General features: G+C 29.2%; 1 protein-coding gene across 1 annotated transcript in view; it reads right to left on the bottom strand.

Moving 5' to 3' along the window:
* The window catches only part of Poxn (paired box pox-neuro), a 40,411-nt gene extending 27,923 nt beyond the window's left edge, over positions 1 to 12,488 (bottom strand). Inside the window, exons 1-2 of the mRNA XM_012484769.3 lie at positions 11,279 to 12,488; positions 954 to 992 (exon numbers count right to left, since the gene is read on the bottom strand). Coding sequence (XP_012340223.1) covers positions 954 to 966 — 13 coding nt within the window. The 5' untranslated portion in view covers positions 967 to 992; positions 11,279 to 12,488. The remainder of the gene's footprint in view (positions 1 to 953; positions 993 to 11,278) is intronic.
* Between the last annotated feature and the right edge of the window lie 9,641 nt (positions 12,489 to 22,129).

Here is a 22,129-nt window from a genome sequence, read left to right on the forward strand (position 1 = left end):
TTATAAAAAATATCACTTTTTGATCTCAATGATTATTATATTTAATAATTTAATATAATATTGTCGTTATATTGAATAGTATCGTAAAAATTTTACACGACAGTCATTGTTTATTAAAAGATTTTTAATAAAAATAGTTTAGGTTTAAGCTAGCTATTAAAAATTATTAATCTAACCTAATTTAATCCAATAAATAAATCCAATAATCCAATAATAAATCGTGAAATAAAAAAATTAAATAAATTTTTATTCGAGATTAATTATGTAATATTAATTCTAAATTTAATTTCACGTCAAATTAAAATTAAATAAATACTCATTTAACTATTAGCCAATGCAAATTAATTTGCATTGAGTTTAGTTTGCATTGAGCTTGTTTTCTTAATTTGATCATAGTGAACCGTCAATTGCCTGTCGCAATAAAATTGATTATAAATAATTTGATCTAACTTGACTTGAATTGACTCGAAAAAACATTTTTTGCAACTTCGATCTTCAAATAAAATCTTTACAACACTACAGATTGATGACTTTGATATCATATTAAAAATCATCAAAATTAGAATATGATATTTTTTTCGTAAATAATTAATATAATAATTTATAAATAATTTATACAATAATTTATATTTTATTATTATTATACGTTTCACATTTTCTCTAAAAATATTATAAAGAATGAAATTATTTTCATATTTGTCGAGATATTACGGAGGATGAAATAGTATTCAAGAAAGAAAAAGATTTTTTAGAGATAAATAAGATTTCAACAATAAAATTGAAAAAAGATCATGTCTACGAGCGAAATATAATTAAAACGAAACAAAATAAAATAAAATAAAAAAATTAATGAAAGAAATTTTGATGAAGAAATTTTATCGATGTAAAATTAAATAAGAATAAATTTTTTCAAATATTTTTGAAAAGAAAAGTCAAATCAATTTTGAACTCACCTGTATGCGGCATATTGATCCAAGAATTTCAGTGATAATCTGTAACAAAAACGAGAACGGTTTATTAACGATTGTAAATCATTTGCAATCATCGATCGATTTTTTACAGCGTACAATTATTGCAAACACGTATTCATCCGTTTTACAATATAACGATACCTATATTTTGTACATATACATCAGGCCTTGTATATATATATGTGTGTGTGTGTGTATCACAGTTTACAGGAACATAGCCTTTACTGTTAATGAATTTAAATGTATTCAAAGGGCGCGCTTGACGCTTGACATGGCAACCCTTAAATATGCAACCGTACCACGCGGCAAAATATTATCGCTGGCGTACCGTGACTCTCATTCCGTGAAAATAACGTAATCGCTGGTGAAATCGAGCTCACCTCGATATTCGTAATCAGTGCGACGATTTTGATTTTGGGGTGACAAAAGTGTAAAAAGCGTGTTTAATTCGATGGTAACAGGAACCGATGAACGATTCGTATCAAATTAATTTTTTTTAATACTTAAGACGAGGTGAAAATAATGGAATTTTTTATGAGATAAGACTGTGTTGAAATTTAAATATAATTATACAACCGAGAATTTATGTAAATCATTTATACAATATTTATAATAATTAAATAAAGAATTCGTTCCTTTTTATTTATAACAGAATTATTACATAAATTGTAAATTATAAAAATATGTTAAAAATTATATTATTATAAATATAGTTTTTTGTGAAAAAAAAAGTTGTTTGAATGAAAAAGAAATTCTTTCATTACAGAAAATTGTTATTTTTTAATATAACAAATAATCAAAAATCATTAATTTTATCGATTCCTTTGACGGAATTTTTGTTATAGCGTTATATTTTTTTCCAATTTTATAAAAAATATTAAAATTTAATTCATTCATTTATTCTTGAATTAATAAAGAAATTAATTATATTATTTCTTTATTTAATCTGAAATTAATATCTATTATAATATATTATAATAATTTATAAATACATATAATTTTAAATTATTATTTTTCTTTACTTCTTTTTTTGCTTTATTTATTTCATATTATAAAAATATATACTACACTAATCGGAAAAATGAAATGAAAAAAGAATGAGGATATTTCTTGTTTTATTTAAAAAAAAAAAAATATATTTTTCACTTTTAGCCTATATTTTATATCTTTAAAATTATCTTAGATAGATCTTTTGGTTTTATAATTTTTATAATCTTAGAAGAAAGATTTGTTCAATACTGACGAATGGTTTTTATTTTTTTCATCGGTTATTGACACTTTTTTATTTAATATAACATAATATAACATGTTTATTTGTTATTAAAAAATATATAATAGGGATAATAAAAATTAGCATTAGTTAATATTGGCTTCCTCTACATTATAATTCTGTAATTATAACATTCTAAATATCATTATACATCAATGTATAAGAATAATGAAAACTAGACATTTCTTTCGTTTTTCCTTTTTCTCTTCTTATTCTTTTCTTATTCTTCAATAAAATTCAACAGAATTTTTTTCATTGATTAATGTATTTCGACTTTAAAAATTTAAAATCATACAAGTTTTAAATTATTAATATATTTTATAGAATTTAAGAATTTACATAAGAAAAAAATTGAGTTAAAATTTTGTTTTTGTCTTTGAAAATTCTTTCATCAAAAATTTACCAAAATAAAATTATTATTTATATATATATATAATATTTATTTCAAATTAATAACAAAATCGACAAAATTTAAATATAATAGAAATATATGGTCCAAAAACTAAGAATCTTTTTAATGCAATGTTTTCTAACTTTTTACTAGATATAATATTTCTTCATCGCAATAAAATAAACAACACTCTTCCTTTTTTTGTAACTATATAAATATATTTTTGATGAAACTAAAAAAAAAAAAAAAAAAAAAAGAACAAAAAACAAAGTACATAATATAAATCAATGCGATATAACAATTAAACGAAAATGATAACATGATAATCTATTAAAAAATCCTAATAAACGTAATTATGCATGTACGATGAATATTCAATATTTTTTTAATATTTACCGCGTTACGTTAAATCTAAATTATTTCTATTTATTCTATTCCTATATAAATTATACCGAAACAAGCAACTATTAATTTTCGCTTCTACAGAATATTCCATAAAAACGATCATAATTAAAAATAACTGTGAAACACTTTGCAACAGCATTGTTGTTGGTATCATAGACAAATTGGGCAATCCATATCTCGATATTATGATGTAAATCCGAGGGACAATTCCTGCACGGATCTCGGGAGGAGAATAAACGGGTGGGTGTGTCTTTCTCGAAACAGCTTGAGAACTCTAAAGAGATCGAACGGTAGCGGAAAACTACGTGGAATGCGTGCGTAGCGTGGCGGGTGGCGTGTACTTTGTGATGCAAATTAATGCGCGATTACCAAACCACCCCTACCCCCGCCGGTTCCGACCGTCCCCCCTGATCCCTCCTTTGCTTCCTCGTCGTTACCCTCGCCTCGTTCGTGTCGAGGTCTCCGGCACCAGCGGAGCAAATGGGCACGCGTTTGTGTGTTGGCGAGCGGGGCAGACCACGAGAGTGTTTCAGGTGTATTCTACGTGCAATGAGCACCAAGCTCACCCCGGTCACTCGATGCCTACCCACGCATTAAGTCTGCTTACACGCTCGCTACCCTAATCTGATGTAACTATTACACGTTACGCGGCTACACGGTCGTGATATCGACGGAATTATTCTTCTTCTTCGTCTTCGTCGTACCCTCTTGGCCTGCCTTTCGCGGTTTTGGAGGAGCTGATTGATTCGTCGCGAAACCCGGTGAGACGATAACGTTTCGATTCGATCGTGTCAACTTGATATAAAGGGAGGATGTGTTCAATTGGTTATTGATCGATTGTGTGTGAATGTCGGCGTATTCCAGTAATGTTTGTTTCGTTTAAATAATTTGCTTTTTTGGGCTATTATCGCGCTTTGTCCATATATGATTTTTTCCGACTTATTTTCGATTTTATTTACGGATTTTATTTAAAAAGACTGCAGACAAAATTTTTTATTAGTTATATTTTCTCAATACCACTGTCTCAAATTAAAATTGTCATGTAAGAAAAGAAGAAAAATAGAGTGTAGTTGGAACGATCGTGAGATCGTGTATCGGAGAAAATTCGAGATTCGCAAGAAATCGAGAATGTTGTATACGATCCGGTGTATCGCAAGAAAACGAGTTGGACATTTTTGTTCTGCATCCGTGCAAAGACCTGGAAAATTGACGGTGCAAAGTTATTACGGCGATCACCGTCGAAAAAACTCGATCCTACTTATATGGCGTTTGTAAAGTTCGCGGATACCAAATACCATCACGAAACGATTTCAAGGTGTCAAGCATTACTCGTTGAAGCCTCACGAAACCTAGTTAGGTACCTTTTATTTGTACAATGATACGTGTACGAGGAGAAGAGACAAGAATTAATTTAATTAGAATTTGTTTTCTTGTAAAAATTTAAAAAATTTTAAAAATCTTTTTATATTTGATTAAATTATTATATATTTTATAAGATATTATTTCTATTCGGAACAAATTAATTTTTCAAGATTTGTATTTTATTGGAAATCTCTCAGAATTTTAAGTAATGCATAATACTAATTTATTTATCTTTTAATTAAAAATTTTCAATTAAATCTTATCATTATAATTTAGTTCAAATTTGATCGAAGAACTATTTTTGATTAAATTCGAAATTTATTAAAAAAAATTCTATCAATCGATAGTAATATATTCTCCTTAATTAACAATCTTATTAAAGAAAAAAGAATCACAATTCTAACAATTATCTTGTAAAAATAAAATCACTTCCTTAACAGAGGATTTTCTTTCATAGGCGGTTGTATTTGATTCGAAAGGATGATCGGAAATTCCTCGCGGTAAGTTTCTCATCGAACAGAGGAGTCGGTACAATAAAATATCTCGGTAATGAGGATTGAACGATTATTATAAATCAAACAGGGCCGGCAAACGCGGATCCTTCGCCGCATTTCTCGCGCGCCACGTGTTTTGTTGCTGTTACTCTCTCGTGAACACGTGTCCCGCTTTTATTTCTTTCTCTCCACCTTATCCTCTCCTCGTCCTTTGCGGTACGTGCAAAAGTGACGTACGAACCGAACGCTTGGACTCTCCGACACGCTGGATTTTTCTACCTGTTCGCAAGGGGGCCGTTGCGAACAGTTTCTTTTGGCCGCGCTATGATACCGATGTTTCAATTACGCTGCTTGGCCGAAACTCGTGCCTAAAGTCTTGATGGATGCCACAGGCAAAAAGAAGACGAATGGCCGAAGGGGCGTGTAAAAATTCTAAAAACGGCGAAAACAGCGCCGAAGAATAGTCTTATCGGATTATAGTTTTATCGTTATTCTCGTGATAAAAAAGAATGTATAACGATGAAAGTAAATAATCATTTGGATAAACCATGCGCGACGTTGTTTTACTGATAATTGTAAACAATCGCAATTTAGAGTTAAAATTAGTAGTGTGATGTAGCGGTATTATTTATATATATGCATTTCTTGTGCATATTTATCTTGAAATTAATTCATGAAAAAAATTTCATTGGTAATTAACAGAAATTTCTTGTCCATTTCTCGTTCTTTTCAAATTCTTCTTTATTATTATATCTATTTATTTATTTATAATTCTGTTAAATCTGGATAATCATTTTCAGGATCGAAAATAGAAAAAAAACTTTTCAACTTTTACGAAATATTTCATTTTCAGAATACTTGTTGAAAAGCAAAGTAATAATATTTATGAATTAAAAATTTTTTCCATTTTTCTTTCCGAACGCGAAAATATGAGATTTTTGATTACTTAAAATATTTGATAAAGACATAGTATATATTTCAGAAAATTATTGGTTTAAAATTATAGAAATGAAATTATGATTAATATATCTATTATTATGTAAAATTTTTGAAAGGATTCATTTTAATTTTTTCAAAAAATTTTTTTTAGAAATTTATAGAATTTTTTTCTTAAAAAATTAAAAGAATTTTTCAATTGAAAATTGTTGATTTTCAAGTTGATATAATTGAAGAATAATAATTATTAATATTTTAATTTTAATATACACTAAAATCGATAACTTTAAATGTAAGAATATAATAATATTTTTAATTATTGTGATTCTTTAATTACTTTTATATTGTGTTTTATATTGTTCAAAATTGATTTTTAATTATAAAATAAAAACAATACATTGCATGAAGATTGCATAAATATTAAATATATAAAATTAAATACACAGAAACTACGATTATATTGTTAAAAAACACGAATAATATATAATTGCAGTGACATCAATGCCAGCATAAGACATTATATTCAACTCCGAAATTCAAAAGAATTTCTTTAAATTTGAATTCATGCAAATTTAACTTAATTAATACAATGTTTTCTAGCGTTTCCTTTATAAAAGATCGTATCAAATTTTTCATAAAGAATTCTTCATTCCGCTGTTTCACATCGAGTCACGAACAGAAAAACGAACCTTTCTAACGTTCGTATAACGATTCAACAAAGAAGAAAATTCTAAAAAGAAATTTCTTCAAAATGATTTCTAAGGGATGAAATATATAATCATTGTTTTCCATAAAACATTTATTATATTTAAATTTTTGATTTGAAATTTTTATATCTTTGTTTTTGATTAAATCGTCACATTAGACGTGAAATATATTAATTGTACTTTGAAAGAAAAGAATTACAGAATGCTGATATAAATAACTGATTAATATCTTAATTAACAGTATTCTGTAATATTTTATGCTCAATAAAAGATTTTAACGGTATTTTAACGGATTTTCATTTTCAAGTAGGGAAACTGCAAAAATTTTACTGCTTCAACAATTAGAAAACGAGAAAGCGGAATCTATACCATTGTCCAATTGAGTTTCTAACGCATAATTTTTTTATAATGCATTCAATTTTTTTCCAAATAAATAGACCATCATTGTGGAATAAAATGACAAATATTCTTCAAAAATAGATTTCAATATATAAAAATACATAATTTTCATATCAAATTATACAAGATTTATACTTATATAAATTTAATTTAATGTATAAAGTATCAAAGAGATTTGAATAAATTAAAACAAATATTAGAAAAATATTTCCATAAACAAATATCATTTGAAAATAATATATACATTATATAACATTTAAATCGTTGGAAAATATTTATTCCATGTAAATAAAATACTTATTATTTAATTAAATTACAACAAGTGTCAAATATAATTATTTCTATTTTTCATTTCTGATTCTTTAGATAGCGAATATATGTGTAATTTGAGTTTTTATATGTTACATTATATACAATACTATTATCTCAATGTATCATAATGATATTAAGATTAAAAAAATGCTGTTTATTCGACGTACTATTATTCAACTATTTTCTTACATTTTAAAATAGTATTGTATGAATTGATATTGAAATACATATTTGAAATCTTGTGTCATACGAATAAAAATAATTCTATCTATTCAAAAATCTATTTTATATATATATAGTTTTACGTTTCCATATTTCACTTATTCAAAGAAAAATTTATTCATGAAACTTTCCATCACATGAAAAAATAAAAATATCTATCTCTATTTAATCAAAAATCTATTTTCTCCAATTCTGTAAAATAAAATTTCTTCGTCAATAAAATGGTCCAAAGGTTTTTCCGTTTCTCATCAATTCCGTTGTAGCTATATTTTACCTCGAATGTTTACTTTAGAATTTCGTTGTATCGCAATATTACGCAATTTCCCTCGTTACATTTTTTTTTCTTTTTCTTTTTTTTTTTACCCCGGTTTCGTCCACTCGTGGAAAAGATTCGATTTGAGAACCGCAGGCGGCAAATCGCCGGTAAGGTCACGCTTTTACGTGTAAGCCCTAAGCGAAATCTAGTTTTTGTTTATTCATTAGGTTACCCCGCGCTTTAAGTGGTACGTGGAGAAGGCTTGCCCTGACACAGCCAACGTTACACTAGAGTGGGAGGAGGGTGGCAAGGGGACGGGGGTGGACCGCCGTATCTCCGATATGCCACCAGCCATAAAAATCTGAATATATTAGGCCTACATGCACACGACATCTCGCTCGGATCGTGAACACGTTACCCACGATAATCTATGCTCGTTTCTAGCACACTTTAACACGTTTCTGCGTACACACTGGCTACCGTAGTCACCGGCTGGCTTCTTCTTTTATCTGCCTTTTTGAAAATTTCACTTTTACTCCTCTTTTACTCCGCTTCTACGTTTTGCTCTTACGTTACACGTTTGAAAAATCACAACATTGGCTTTCTTTTTTTTTCTAAGATAAAATAATCGGATGTCTCAATGTTTCAAATGATAATTTGCAATGAAATTGGTATTGGTATATTTCTAGAGATCGAATTGATTCTAATTGTTTTCAGCAAGAATCAATAATTCTTGGCATTTTCTCTGAGAATTTCAACAAATCAAAACACACACTCACAAAATATGATTTTTTAAATAAATAATTTGCAATAAAAGATTAGTAAGTTTAAGAGAAGATCAAGAGAAGATAATTATTATTAATATAGTTGGAAAATTTTTCTTCTTCTTATAACTATGTATCCAATTAATTCAAATCCAATCGAGAGCTTATAATAACGAACGAGAATTAATTTTAACACAATTATTTATACGATTATCAGAGAAACCGAGTTGAAACGCTTGTAAATTAATATTTTGCAATTGTTATAATATTCATCAAAAATATTCATATTCGTGTTGTTAAATTGTCCTCTAAATAAATAAATAAAATAGCGCCTCTACAATTGTAACAAATACCATTTCCAGGCTATGTCATTCAAGGTTAACCTGGAAAGCGAACAGCATAAGCTTGTCGCTTATCGGCAACGTCGGCCACCGCAACCACGGATTTAGCGGAATCTTTACTTTTTTTTTTCTTTTCTCCCGCTCGAATATATCGAAGCGGCGAGCACACCAAGAGGCCTGGTGAGCTTTCGAGAGCGCGGCGGAGCAGCAACGAGCAAAAAGGGTGGACGGGAGGTATTGGAGGGGGGTAATTAGAATAATTCGGGCCGCTGTGGTTCACGCCACACGGACGAATTTGCATTTTAAATGAAGCAATGGCGTGTCAGAGGCCTCCGGTGTGCCGGCCAAGCAGAGCGGCAGAACTTTGTGTTTTATAAGGAACTTTAATATTTATCGCGTATATCCAAACCGAATAAACGTGTATATATGTGTATATACATAAAATACACGCACACAAAAAGGTAAAGGCACGTACACACGTGTCACGTATTACGTTATATACGTGTAAGATGTATATTCACGGCTTTCTTCTTTGGACGCAATCACGGGCAGTTCGATCGTTCATACTCGCGTTCTTCCTTTCCTTCTTTTCGTCGATCGAAAGAACCGGCACACGGTTAGGTTGCTCTGCAAGCCGAGAACCCTAACGGTGGATCGTTATCGCGTAATTAGCGCCGCTGATTTTCGTGTTATGTCATTGACACGGCCGCGCGATGATACCCTTCATTTTCGGTTATCGAGAAACGCCGATGGGAAGAGCAGAAATTGCTCGATGATCAGTGAAGGAAGCGGAGGGACGTTTCGGCACGGTCACACACGTGTTCCTTTCCTTTTTTTTTTTTTCTCTCTCGTCCTTTTTGGTCGTTCGTGAGAACTCGATGATGATGATGATGATGATGATGATACTTTTGCCTTGATTCGAATAATTAAATTTAAATTCGAATTGAATATTTTATTATGTCTTAGGATTTTTTGATGTTTGAACGTGTATATATATCGATGATTATATATAAGAATAATAACCACACGATTCGAATATTTTTTGATTCATATATTCGAATATTTAAATTTATATTGCAAGAATGATTTCAAGATTTTAAGGTATATTTGATTTGTTTCGAATTGAAATGCGATTGAAAATGTTTTGCAACTTTAAAGATTTGATATCGTATCGATGAACGAAATAGAATAGTTTATTCTAACGTAGTTATTTATTCTAAAGTTTTTTCAATTTTTCTTTCTTTATTGTCTCTAAATTTTATTTTGTAATATAAGATTGGCGAAACGAACACGAGAAATTTTATGAATGTTAATATTGATTGACTAATTCAATTTGATTAATCGATCATCGGAATATGGATTGAAATCTTATCTAAAATCTAAATTATATTTATTTCGAGAGTTACATTTTATTCGATTTTATTTCTTAGAATATTTAATAAATGTACAAAAAGATATTCGAATCGATTTGAATAGATATTCGAACGCGATTGTAGATCGATGAAGATTCTACATAATTTCTAATTTTGTTAAAATGATATATTAGAAATGAGCTTTTTATATTATTTATATATTATACTTTTTTAATTTGATTAATTTAATTTAATAGGATATGAAAGATTATTATTTTTTATTTATATAAAAGAATATTATTAATAATTAATTTAATATTATTTGAATATATCGTTTATATAAATATGAATCTACATGCTTTAAAAATTATAAAAAAGAATCGAAAATAATTGAGAAATTTATAAAAAGTATCGATTTACTTATCTTTATAATTATGAACATAAAATTTTCTATTAATCATTAAACAATTTTTCGAAAAATCACAAAGCTTTTTTAATATTTAAAAATGATTAACATTACAAAAGTAAATGCAATCGTTTATAAACTTACTGAGTTTATCTAAATGAACGGATTCGAATATTCGAATAATTTCATACTCATTAAAATATTTTAATTTAAAATTCTAATAAGTTATGCAAATTATCATTACAAACTTTTATCAAATTTTTATTATTAAACAAATATTATTTTAATTTATTACAGATTACATCTAATTATCCAAAGAAAATTTCGTAAACATTTCAAATATTTTTCTTAAAAATACGAATAGTAATTAATATTTAATAATATTCAATGCTATCTAATTGCATCCAGTTTATAATCAGAAACTTTAATTTTTTGTAAACAAAAGAAAAATTAAAACAAACAAATTCTCTCCTTTAATATAAACAATATAGAATAATAATTATATTGAATAAATTCGCACTATCATACTAAGAAAAGATACTATTACTGTATTTTAATTGATAAATAAAATAAAATCTACAATATATATATATGTGTACGTAAATATACATAAGTTTCAAGAATATATATTTTTACAATTATTACAATTTTCACAAAAAGATACGATCAAAAATCATTCTTGATACATACCTGTTGATATTTCGCTCAGCAAGAACTATCTCTTCCACTTCTCATCCGGAAGGACGGACGTATTGCCTCCAATGATCGATGCTCCCTCCGTTAAAATCTTTTCCGGAAGTCGTTTTAATCTTCCACCGTTTCGATACTTGCAGACACCATGATTCTCGCCATAATTCAGACACCGATCTTCCGTGACACTTTTCGTCGCAGAAAGCGCAATTCCGCTTTCACAAGTGTTCGGATACGTTCTGCTCTAGGAGAAACCAGACTTTATAATGATACACCTACGATATGTGACAGCCACGAGGAGTTTCTCTCCGATCGAATACCGTGTTTGCGTGTAGAAAGACCGACACGTTCGATTGTCTCGTTAATGATTCGCGATTAACCCGATCAGGTCGTAGGACGTTGGTTAAATGTCATCCTCGAGTTGGCTTCGAGGCACCATCATGTCGTTGCTTCCTTCCTGTTCCCGCGATTAACACTCATCGTTTCTCATTACATTCATTTGTCTATCAATAAACGAAATAGCCGAATATTCGATTCAATCTATCTTGAAATCTTGAGTTTATATATTTTTCTGTTTCTTTAATTTACAATATATGTATATGTATATATATATATAAGAATTGAAAGATTTATATATAATCTCGATTTCTCTTTCTCTCTCTTGAATGAAAACACGATGACAATTGATTCATCAATCATTCACTGAGAAGAATCAACAAGATTCTTAATATCAATGAGTCACTTTTTCTCACAAGTTTCCTCAATTTCTGATTTTAATCTCCCTTTTTTCCATTCACCTCTCACTGTACCTCGTTTCACTTCGATCCTTCTTCGGTCCTCTTTTCCGTTGACCTAAATCAATTTCTTTCTTTCTTTTTTTTTCAACAGATTCAACTTTCCCGCCAATTATATCAAAGTCATCGAATATTCGAATATAACCAGCCAATATATACATACATACATATATATATATATATATATAAAACCACCGAACAATATTTCGAATCGAATTATAATTCCAAAATGATATCTTGCTGTCAAATATCGATGAAGAAATTTCCTTTCGATCGATCGAAGTATGACGAGTGAAAGCTCAGCTCGCACGTTGCCAGTCGCCGGCGCTCCAGTGGTACCGCTTCTCCTGTGTCTTCCTGGACCTCCTCCAGGCGCTGGGCACCTCGTGCGCGCGTGCAGCTACTCCTGGTAGCCGTCGGAGTGGCAGGTCCGCGCGACGAGGGCAAACGCGCGGTGGACGACTGCGGTTGGCCGGCGAGCGTGCGGCGAGAAGGACAGGCGGAAGGAGGGAGCAGGAGGGACTGTGAACTGTAGGAAAGAAGCGAGACGAAGGCGGGACGAAGAAGGAAGCATAGAGGGAGGGAGGTGTATACGGGAGGAAGAGGGGGATAGAAGAGACTTTTGGCGAGAAGAGATGAAGGAAGAATATGAAATAGGAGAGCGGAGAGAAGGAAGAAAGCAAGGGTTCGAAGAGCGAGACGAGGAAGGAGAAAGAGGCCAGGACGAAATGATGTGGACCACGCGGAGGACACGACGTGTCTGAAGTGGGCTCGGCCCGGGAACCGGGGGTTACGGGCTTTGCTTTCGATTTGGTCCCCCGTACCCTGTGCCACGAGCGGTCCACGCTTCGGTCGTGGTGCCTGTTCATGCAGAAACGCCTACGTATGGGTGAGTATCGTGGCGCGAGGGAGTTGGGCGTAGGGTTTCGACGGCCGATGAAACAGGATGGAACGAGAGGGTTTATAGAGGGGGGAAGGTGACGGTAGCGTGTCGTCGCGTGCTGAACGCGGGTCTGCCCCTGTGGCCCACCTTGCCCACGGCCGTGGCCCCGTGGTAAAGTCCCCTTCGTCTCTCTGTTCCGGCCCGTTGCCATCCTTCCTTTCCTTCTTTCTTCCCCTCGGTTGTTCGAGCCCCCCCCCCCTCTCTCTCTCTCATCGACACCCACTCTGTCGTTTCGCGAGCGTTACCGTTTCCACGCGAGCCATTCAGTCGATGGGCTCGAAGGAAGAGGGAAGATTGGACGGAGACGGAGATACAGGGGTGGGCGGGCTGAGTGGCTCTTCTCCACAGTTACCTTTCCTCCTCCACTCCGGGTTTCTACTGGCGATCCTCCACTCCTACTACGCTCGGTCTGTGCTACTTACACGAGGTGTGATTGAGTTGAGCTGACGTTTGGGTAGGTTCATGAGGAGGAGCGGCGGAGTGTCGGGTCAGGGTTGACTTCGCACCGATTGGGGTGGTGACTATGAGTGTGGGATGATTCTATTTATTACGTTGAATTCGTTTCTTGTGAATTATGTTTTAGATCGGTATATCGGGGGTTTCGTATCTTTGAAAAATTGGTTGTGCCTTCGTTAATTATAGATAAGTCGGAACTTTATTTTTCAGATTCGAGAAAAAATTTTAATTCTCGAAATTTTTGAAAGTTTTGAAAACTCTTAAAAAACTCTGAAACGTTTCTATTTTTACTTTTCCTTTTTCTTCTTTTTCTTCTAAGAAATACGTAAGTACCTATCTATTAAAATTTTGAAAAGTTTATATTTTTTTTTGGAAATTCTTTAATTTCAGAAATCTGTAATCAATTAATAATAAAGCCACTTTTTCTTTGCTATACGAAGTATTGCATTTCTAAAACCACAAATTTAATCGAGTTATTAGTTAAATGTGAAAATAAATTCATATTATTATAACATTTTTGTAAGATATTTTATTATTATAAGAAGAATTATTAATTATTATTATTTATCTGTATTTCGAGAATTTCAAATCATAATAAAGTTTTTGAGTTATTTTATTGTATTCCTAAATATTTATTATTATTGATTCCGTTAAAGAAGAATAAATTGTAATATACATATATGAATTTATTTAATTTACGATGTCTAACAAAATTTACAATGTATTTATTATTATACCATTTGATATTTTTGAAATATCAATTTCGATTAAATACATTAAAAATAAATAAAAATATATTGAAAATTAAAGAAATTATTAAGAACGTTCGAAATTTTATTTCGAATAATTACAAAAATTCGAAGTCGAATTAATTGCGTCAAAATTTACGCGGAATTTTATCTTGTGCTCGTAAATAATTGCACGTATCGGAACAAGACTTCTTTTTGGAAGCCAATGAAATTGGCCGCAATTTGGTGATCAATTAATTTTTTTGTTTCTTACGGAGATAATTACTTTCGCGTATTCCTTCTTAACTGTTTTAATCCATTTCTAATCGTCGTTTCATACTTTTCAATGATATTTTATATATATTTCATAAATTCATAAATTAAAAAATATTTTTCCATAATTTTTTAACGAATTTATTACATTTCAATGAATTTATTAAAAAGAAAAAAGAGATCGTTTGAATCATTATAGAATTTATTTTATTTTTTATTTTATTTTTAAATTATTAAATTAAATATTATATTTGAATTTTTATTTTATTTTTTTATAAATAATTGTGATATGAATATTTTTATAGCCTTTAATGTATACAATTTTTCTTTTCTAAACGATCTTTCATATTAACAGATTATTTAGATACGTGAATTTCAATTGCTCAACGAAGAATCGCATAAAACGAATATTTCATAATTGAATAAAAAATTCTACGCTTTTATAAGAATTTATAAGTTTTTATAACTTGAATTAACGATTCTCATCTTTTTATATATATGTATTTTTTGTATTTGAAAAAAATTTATTGTGAAAAATGAAATTGAAATAAGAATTAAGATTGTATATGTTAACATTGAAAATAAACTTTTGGATAATAAAATTATTACATGGTAAGTATATTATAGCAAATTATCATTTAATTGTTTATCGTAATCAAAATTACTATTCATGGAATCGCTAATTCGAATAAAACAATAATTTTCCAATAATTTAAAAGATTTTATTTTAATCTTTCTTAAGTGTTCCAATGAACTTATATGTTTCCATGATAATTATGGTTTCTTCTAGCTAGTGTATTGCAACATGTCTAAAGTTTTTTAACGTTTGAAAACTTTTTTTCACGCTCACGCAATTTATACGTTATTTATCGTATCGTGTTCAATGAAATCAAATATTAAGTTAACGATTCCGTGTTAAGTTAATGATATTAGAAGGAATTAAAAAGGATTTATAAAAAAATTGCATTTATAAATCTTGTCACAATTATTTCAGAAATGTTTCGTGAATTCATTTTTTCATCGCAATTGAACATAATGGTATACGCAAATTATATATTTTTTTTATTGTAAAGGAATTTTTTTCGTTATTTGATGTATATATCTAAAATTTAAAATATTGTAATAGAAAAAATACAGCATTTGGAAATATCAATTTATTTAGGACGAATAAAAATTTATTGTAAATTTATTGAGAATAAATAAAATTATAGGATACATAAAAATATAGGAAAACTTGTAAATTGTTATATTTCAAATTTTGAATAAAACATTAAGAAACATAAAATATCTGAAATTTTGGATTTAATTAAAAAATTACATAAAATAAAGATTTTATTAAAGATAGTTGGAAGTAATATTTTATTAAATTAAATAATATTAATATTTATTAAAATCATTCTCTTTTACGATTTAATCAAAAAATACAATATAGAAACTATAATATTAAATAAATATTGATTTTTAGTTTTTAAAATTATTCATAGTAATCACAAACATAACTTTCAATATCGTAATCATTATATTTGCGTTTCATGAAACGCTTATTATCCTTATTCTTATTCTTTTTTTATCGTCAGTTATATTTCATATTGCAAAAAAGATATAAAATATCAGCATTTTTCTTTTTCAATAAATTTTTCTATAATCTATAATATTCCAAATTACTTTTATCTTTAGCATTCCGAATTAGCAACATCGAAACCTAAACGTCACATTTTATATCATAGAATACTTGCAAAATCTAAATGAAATCATAAAATCGTAAAATGCAAATAGATTTATTTCAAATGATTTAATTAAATTTTGATCATATTTTAATTACGATTTTAATGATTGAATACTTGCTAAAATTTTTTCAAATTTTTACAATTGTTACATAAATATAAATACATACGTCTAATTTATATTATCGAATACCAATATAATTCAATGCCGTAGAAAACATTTTTTGCCGAATCCCGTGAAAAATAGAAAATAAAAGTTCAACAAAGAAGGGCGATCATCCGAAATTGTGTAATATTCGAGTTCCCTGTTTGACGAAGATATAATATAATCGTTCCAGTCGTGGCACGCGAGTACCACATATAATATTTTACAACGAAGATTCTCTTCTGCGTTCCAGGAAAAATCGAAGAAGCTTGATCGCGAGCCATCTCTTTGGAGTCCTTGGGTCCAGCATTTTGCTCGGTTTCTTGCGCAACAGAACCAATGAACAGTACCTTCTGCTCGACAATTATATAGGTCCTGGAACATTCTTTGGACGAAACGTGGAATTAAACCGATGGGTTAAACGATCCACGCGTGTCCGCGAATCGTCGTTTCGTGAACGATCACGAAGGTCGTGGCGATTTGAGAAAAAGGAATCCATCCGTCACTCGGAAGAGGAAGAATGATAATTTGTGAGAGCACGCGTGAATATTGGACGGCCGATTTTTTGCGCGATTTTTTTCCCATCTTTTGCTCTGCCTCTTCCTAATCGTGGTTCAGTAAAACGTCAATTTTCTGGATTTATGATTTAGTAAGATTCTTGGTTATTTGGATATAAAGAAGAAGTTCTGAGAGGGAGAGATTTTAAGAAGTAAAAGGGCTGTAATTGGTTGAATTATTATAGATTAATTTTGTTAACGATTTTGAGTCGTGTTTTTTTTTTTTTCGAATAATTTGTTGTTAATATGGAGATTAACGCGAGAAACGCGTGAGTGATAACTATGTATTTTTATTGATTTCTGATACACATTTTTTAATTCAATGATTCAGAAAATTACATTAATTGATTAAGAAATTCAAATTGAATGATTTTGTTATCAACATTGTTTTATTAAACATAATATATTATTAAATTAAACGTTATTTGTTAAACGTATATATATATATTTATACTTATTCACTTATTCGTTTAGAAAATGTACATTTATTTCAATTATATAAAAATAAAAATATATATACCTTATATTATATATAATTATATTTATTTATCTACATTCTGTATCCTATAATAATAATATAATAATAGAATCATAGTAGTCCAATTGATAGAAAATTAAATTATATATATTTCACATTATAAATTGACCGACAATTTATTTCGATATATTAGTTTCAAATTAAAGGCAATTCAATCTCGAAACCGAAGAATACAAAAAAAAAAAAAAAAAACACTTTTCCAGTTTAATTAATATTTCTAAAAATACTCCTCAAAATAATTCCCACTTATGTGACTTATACGATTCTCACCTCTCTATATATATTTATTCATATATTATATCTGTCTGCATTCACATAGAATTCAATAAATATAGAAATTATAAATATAAATATTATCTTTAAGTGTATAAATACCAATTTTCGAGTGTGTTTCATTTAATATCGAAACGCGGGATAGAAATTCAAGTAAGATGAAAGGAAAAATCGTTTTGCCGGCGGGTTAATTTAAAAGCTGGCCGATTTGTTTATTAAACCGGTACCGAGCAAGATGTCAAAGTCTGAATTCCACGACGTCAAACGGGACGCCTTGGGGCGCGTTCTCAGGAACAGCAGGACACCGCAAATTTACAACCGGCGGTAATTAAACCTGTTCGGATAAAGGAAGAGGAGAGGCATCGTGCGCCTTCTACACACGTGTATACAATAAGTCACCCTGTTCGAAAACGGCACGGTTATATATATATATATATCTATGGCTCGTTCACGACCAATGGCGGTCGCTACCGTTTCACAAGCCGCCGAAAGAGGATGGCCTCATCTGCCTCGAAGGGACGATTTAGGAAGATAAAAATCGAGGCGCTCGGTGTGGCGATTCTCCTATGCCATTCCGTGGCCCTCCTCTATCTGCTCGGTTATCGCGACAACTTTCGTCCCCTCGTCCCCCGCCTCGCGATACGAATCGATCTTTGCTTGAGCTTTTACGAAAGCGTGCCGGCCTCTAAATTATTCTACGGGAACAGGTGCATGGTGGAAGGACGAGTCTGTGACATTTTTACTTGTGTAATAATATATTACAGATCGCTGTTAAAAAATGTAGAGGAACGAAATTGTGAAGATATAATTTCGTAGTTTTGATAGCTATTTGGAACAGAGAGAACCAAGAGGTATGTCTTCGATGACTTGAATTGATACATAATTTTACGACGTGTAATAAGATAAGTAGGATATTACGGGTAAGAAATTGCGATTTTTTAATTATAACTACATGGAATTTTCAACAATGTATGATATACATGTATGATATAGATTGTACGATTGATTGGGCAATAGAAAAATCGTAAAATTTTGAAAAATGTTCTTGTAATAATTTATATAAATAATATATTTATATATTCACTTAAATTTTATATGTAGATATAATGTAGAGATAATGTTATGTCATATATATGCAAAGATAAACGATAATGTTTAAATAATTATTAATTATCGTGGTAAAAAAAATATAATAACTATAATATCGGATAATTATTAGAAGAAATAATTAATCAAAATTTATTTTTTAAAAAATAATAAATAATTACAAAATTGAGGGATATTAAATCTTACAAGATTATTATTTTGTTATATTAGAAAGTGTTATTTTTTTCAATTTTTAAATTAACTGACAAATTTAATTATGTTGCACTCTTAAATATTTAATCAGTTTTTCATAAGGAATTTGTTGATAGATTGAATTCTAATAGATGATGATAAATTTCTTTTAGTTCGTTTTCAAATGGTCACTAATTTGTAAATTGAAATATGCAAATATGAATAAAATATGAGAAAATGATGGAATTGATAATCTATCAAATGAATAGTTTTTTTTATAAAGATTAGGCTTATAATGAAATGATGATATAAATTTTAAACATGTGTAATTTTGAAAATATGTTTCAAATAAATAAAAAAAAAAAATATTAATAAATATTATATATACTAATCTCATTCCTATTTTCATTTAATATCGCATCTTGAATCTTTTTTAACTTACAAAAAGGACATGTCATAAATAATTATATGAAACAAATTATATATACTTTTTACATATTAAAAAACATGCATATACTTTAAATCCAAGAATATATATTTTTAATATATAAAAATAACACTTATTATTTAATAATATTATTACAAAAAATACCAAAAATTCGTTCACCAATTCGTTCTCCAATGCGATTTTACAAATCGCACTCTACCTAAGAAAATCAAGTTTCATGAAGCCTAACGATGTTCATCATTCTTTTCCGACGTATGGACTTGTTTAATGGATCGATGCCTCGATGACAAATAAGAGAGCAAGCAAAACACCCTAGGCGCCTGTAACGACCCCCTATAGTGTGATTGTGGAGAACTCTCGACTTTCGAGCGTGCCATAACCGCAAAAGTCGCCCTCTCATCCTCTTTCTTCTCCCCCAATTTCGTTCGTTTGCCAAAGCAGGTTGCGCTTGTTCACGGATCATCGCCGGTTAACCGGTGTTTCCAACCGCATTGCGGTTTCTACAAATGGTATACCATACACTGTTTGAAGAACACGATGTTGAAATTTAGGGTTTGGATATTCAGCATCTGGCGCAAAGGTGGGGTTGTAAGTAGTTTTTACTCGCTTTAAAGATTTTTTTTTGCAACAGTTAATGAGGGAACGTTTTGATTTCAATGGTGGACTTTTGCAGTTCGAAAAGAGCTTGAGAAAAAAGATTGGGAACTTAAGTTTTTCTTTATTCTGGAGAAAGTGCGGTGCTTTTTATTCCTTTAATTATAATCTGTAATTTTAATTTATAATGTAATTTTATCGACTTGATTAAAAATGAAAATTTTCACAAATTATTCGATTAATTATTATTAATTGTGCCGTGATTTGTTTAAAAATTTATTATGGATTTAAGAAATATCTACAGCAGTGATATAATACATAGAATTTTATGTTTCAAAATTTACAATTACTTTTTTAAAATTTTGCAAAAATTATTTCTTTACGTATGGTAAGTTAATATATTCGTACGATATTTTTGGAAATTCGTTCAGAATTAAAAGTTGGTATATAAAAATATCAATTAAAAAGTTTATTTTAAATTATAAATAATTGAAAATTGTATTAGATGAAACAAGAATGAAGCGGTTCTATCTTTATTATAGTATTGTCTACAAAGTATTTTTGACTGTCATAAAATATTCTTAAATTTTAGTCCTATCCTATCTTCGATATTACTAATTAATTTTTTCTACTTTCGTAATCAATTAATCGCAAAATTATTGATGCACTTTATACAAGTTATATAAGTTACATTAACAAAAACTGACAATAATTTCACTCTGTAAATACATAGATATTACATAATTATACATATATTTATATAACTTTGAGAGAATAAAATAAATCTTTAAAATTTCAATATTATTTTTTAAATATAAATTCATAATAGTAAAAAATAGAGCAAAATATTAAATTATAAAATATTCAAGTTTTAATACTCCATTATTTTGTTATCCTTAAAAATATTTCCAATTGAAAATTGTATAAAAAAATGATAAAATTTTGAGGATTAATTTCACACATTTAAGGAAATTTTTCGTCGAAAAATAAATTGCTCTACTATACTATATTATATATACTCTATATAAGCAGATTTAGATATTTTAAGAAATTTTCAAATTATATTATCTTAAAACTATTTTTTAAAATTTATTTTGTTTAAGAAATAGTTTATTTTTGAAATAATAAAAATAAAATATTTCATATGAAAAGTATAAATAAGTTTATTTAACGTTTCGCAAATTAAATTATTTATTATTCATTACGATTGTTATTTGAATTCCATGAAAATAATTAGTTTTTTTAATAATATCAAATGTTTATATTGCTTTTGCTTCTAATTAATATTATTACACTATGACGATATTTACAAATGTTCAATATCTATATATTCTGAAAGTTGTTTCAAGAACGAGTTTTCATTTAAAAAATATAATTTATTTCCTCGTGTAATCAATTCTTTAATTTATTATTTTCCCAAAAATACATCTTCTCTCAAATTCCTTTATTAACTAATCAAATAAAAAACATAACTTTAAAAATTGAAATTATTTATACAATAATATTATATATACAAAATTTTTATTAAAATTAATTTTTTAAAATATGTAAATTTCTCTATAAATAAAGAGTGATTTTCTTTTATGATCGACAATGTATATCAATTCGTTATTATTGATATTATCCATATTTATCAACGGATAATTGGTCAGTTCCTTTGATCGTTAAAACGTTTTTCAAATTCGTAATGTTTCCCACGTATCTACATGTAAGCACAGTGTTGTCGTTGAAATTGGGGTAAAAATTGCGTGGCGTCTTCTTATCAGATCGTGCGCAACGTTAGCCAGAGGGGTAGGCTCGTAATAACAACGGAACAACCCCTAACGAGGAGAGGATCAGATGGTTCGAATAGATTAATCTATGCCCTTGTGCGAGCCGCCGGGGAACACCGACAAGATTACGACAGAATGCCTGTGTCTTGCCCTTTGTGACTGTGTTTCATCGCGGAAATAAGGACAGGTGAACAATTCTAAACGATCATCTTTACTGGTGTAATTCTGTGTTTATTTTCGACGTTATTTTTAACTTTTGATTTTATTTGATATATAATTTTTTCAATAAATTTTTTTACACGCAGCGCAAAATTTTTAATTTGAATTT

This window comes from Apis florea, unplaced genomic scaffold (assembly GCF_048593485.1).
Source record: "Apis florea isolate Af1SG1 unplaced genomic scaffold, ASM4859348v1 contig_3798_pilon, whole genome shotgun sequence".
Lineage (NCBI taxonomy): Eukaryota > Metazoa > Arthropoda > Insecta > Hymenoptera > Apidae > Apis > Apis florea.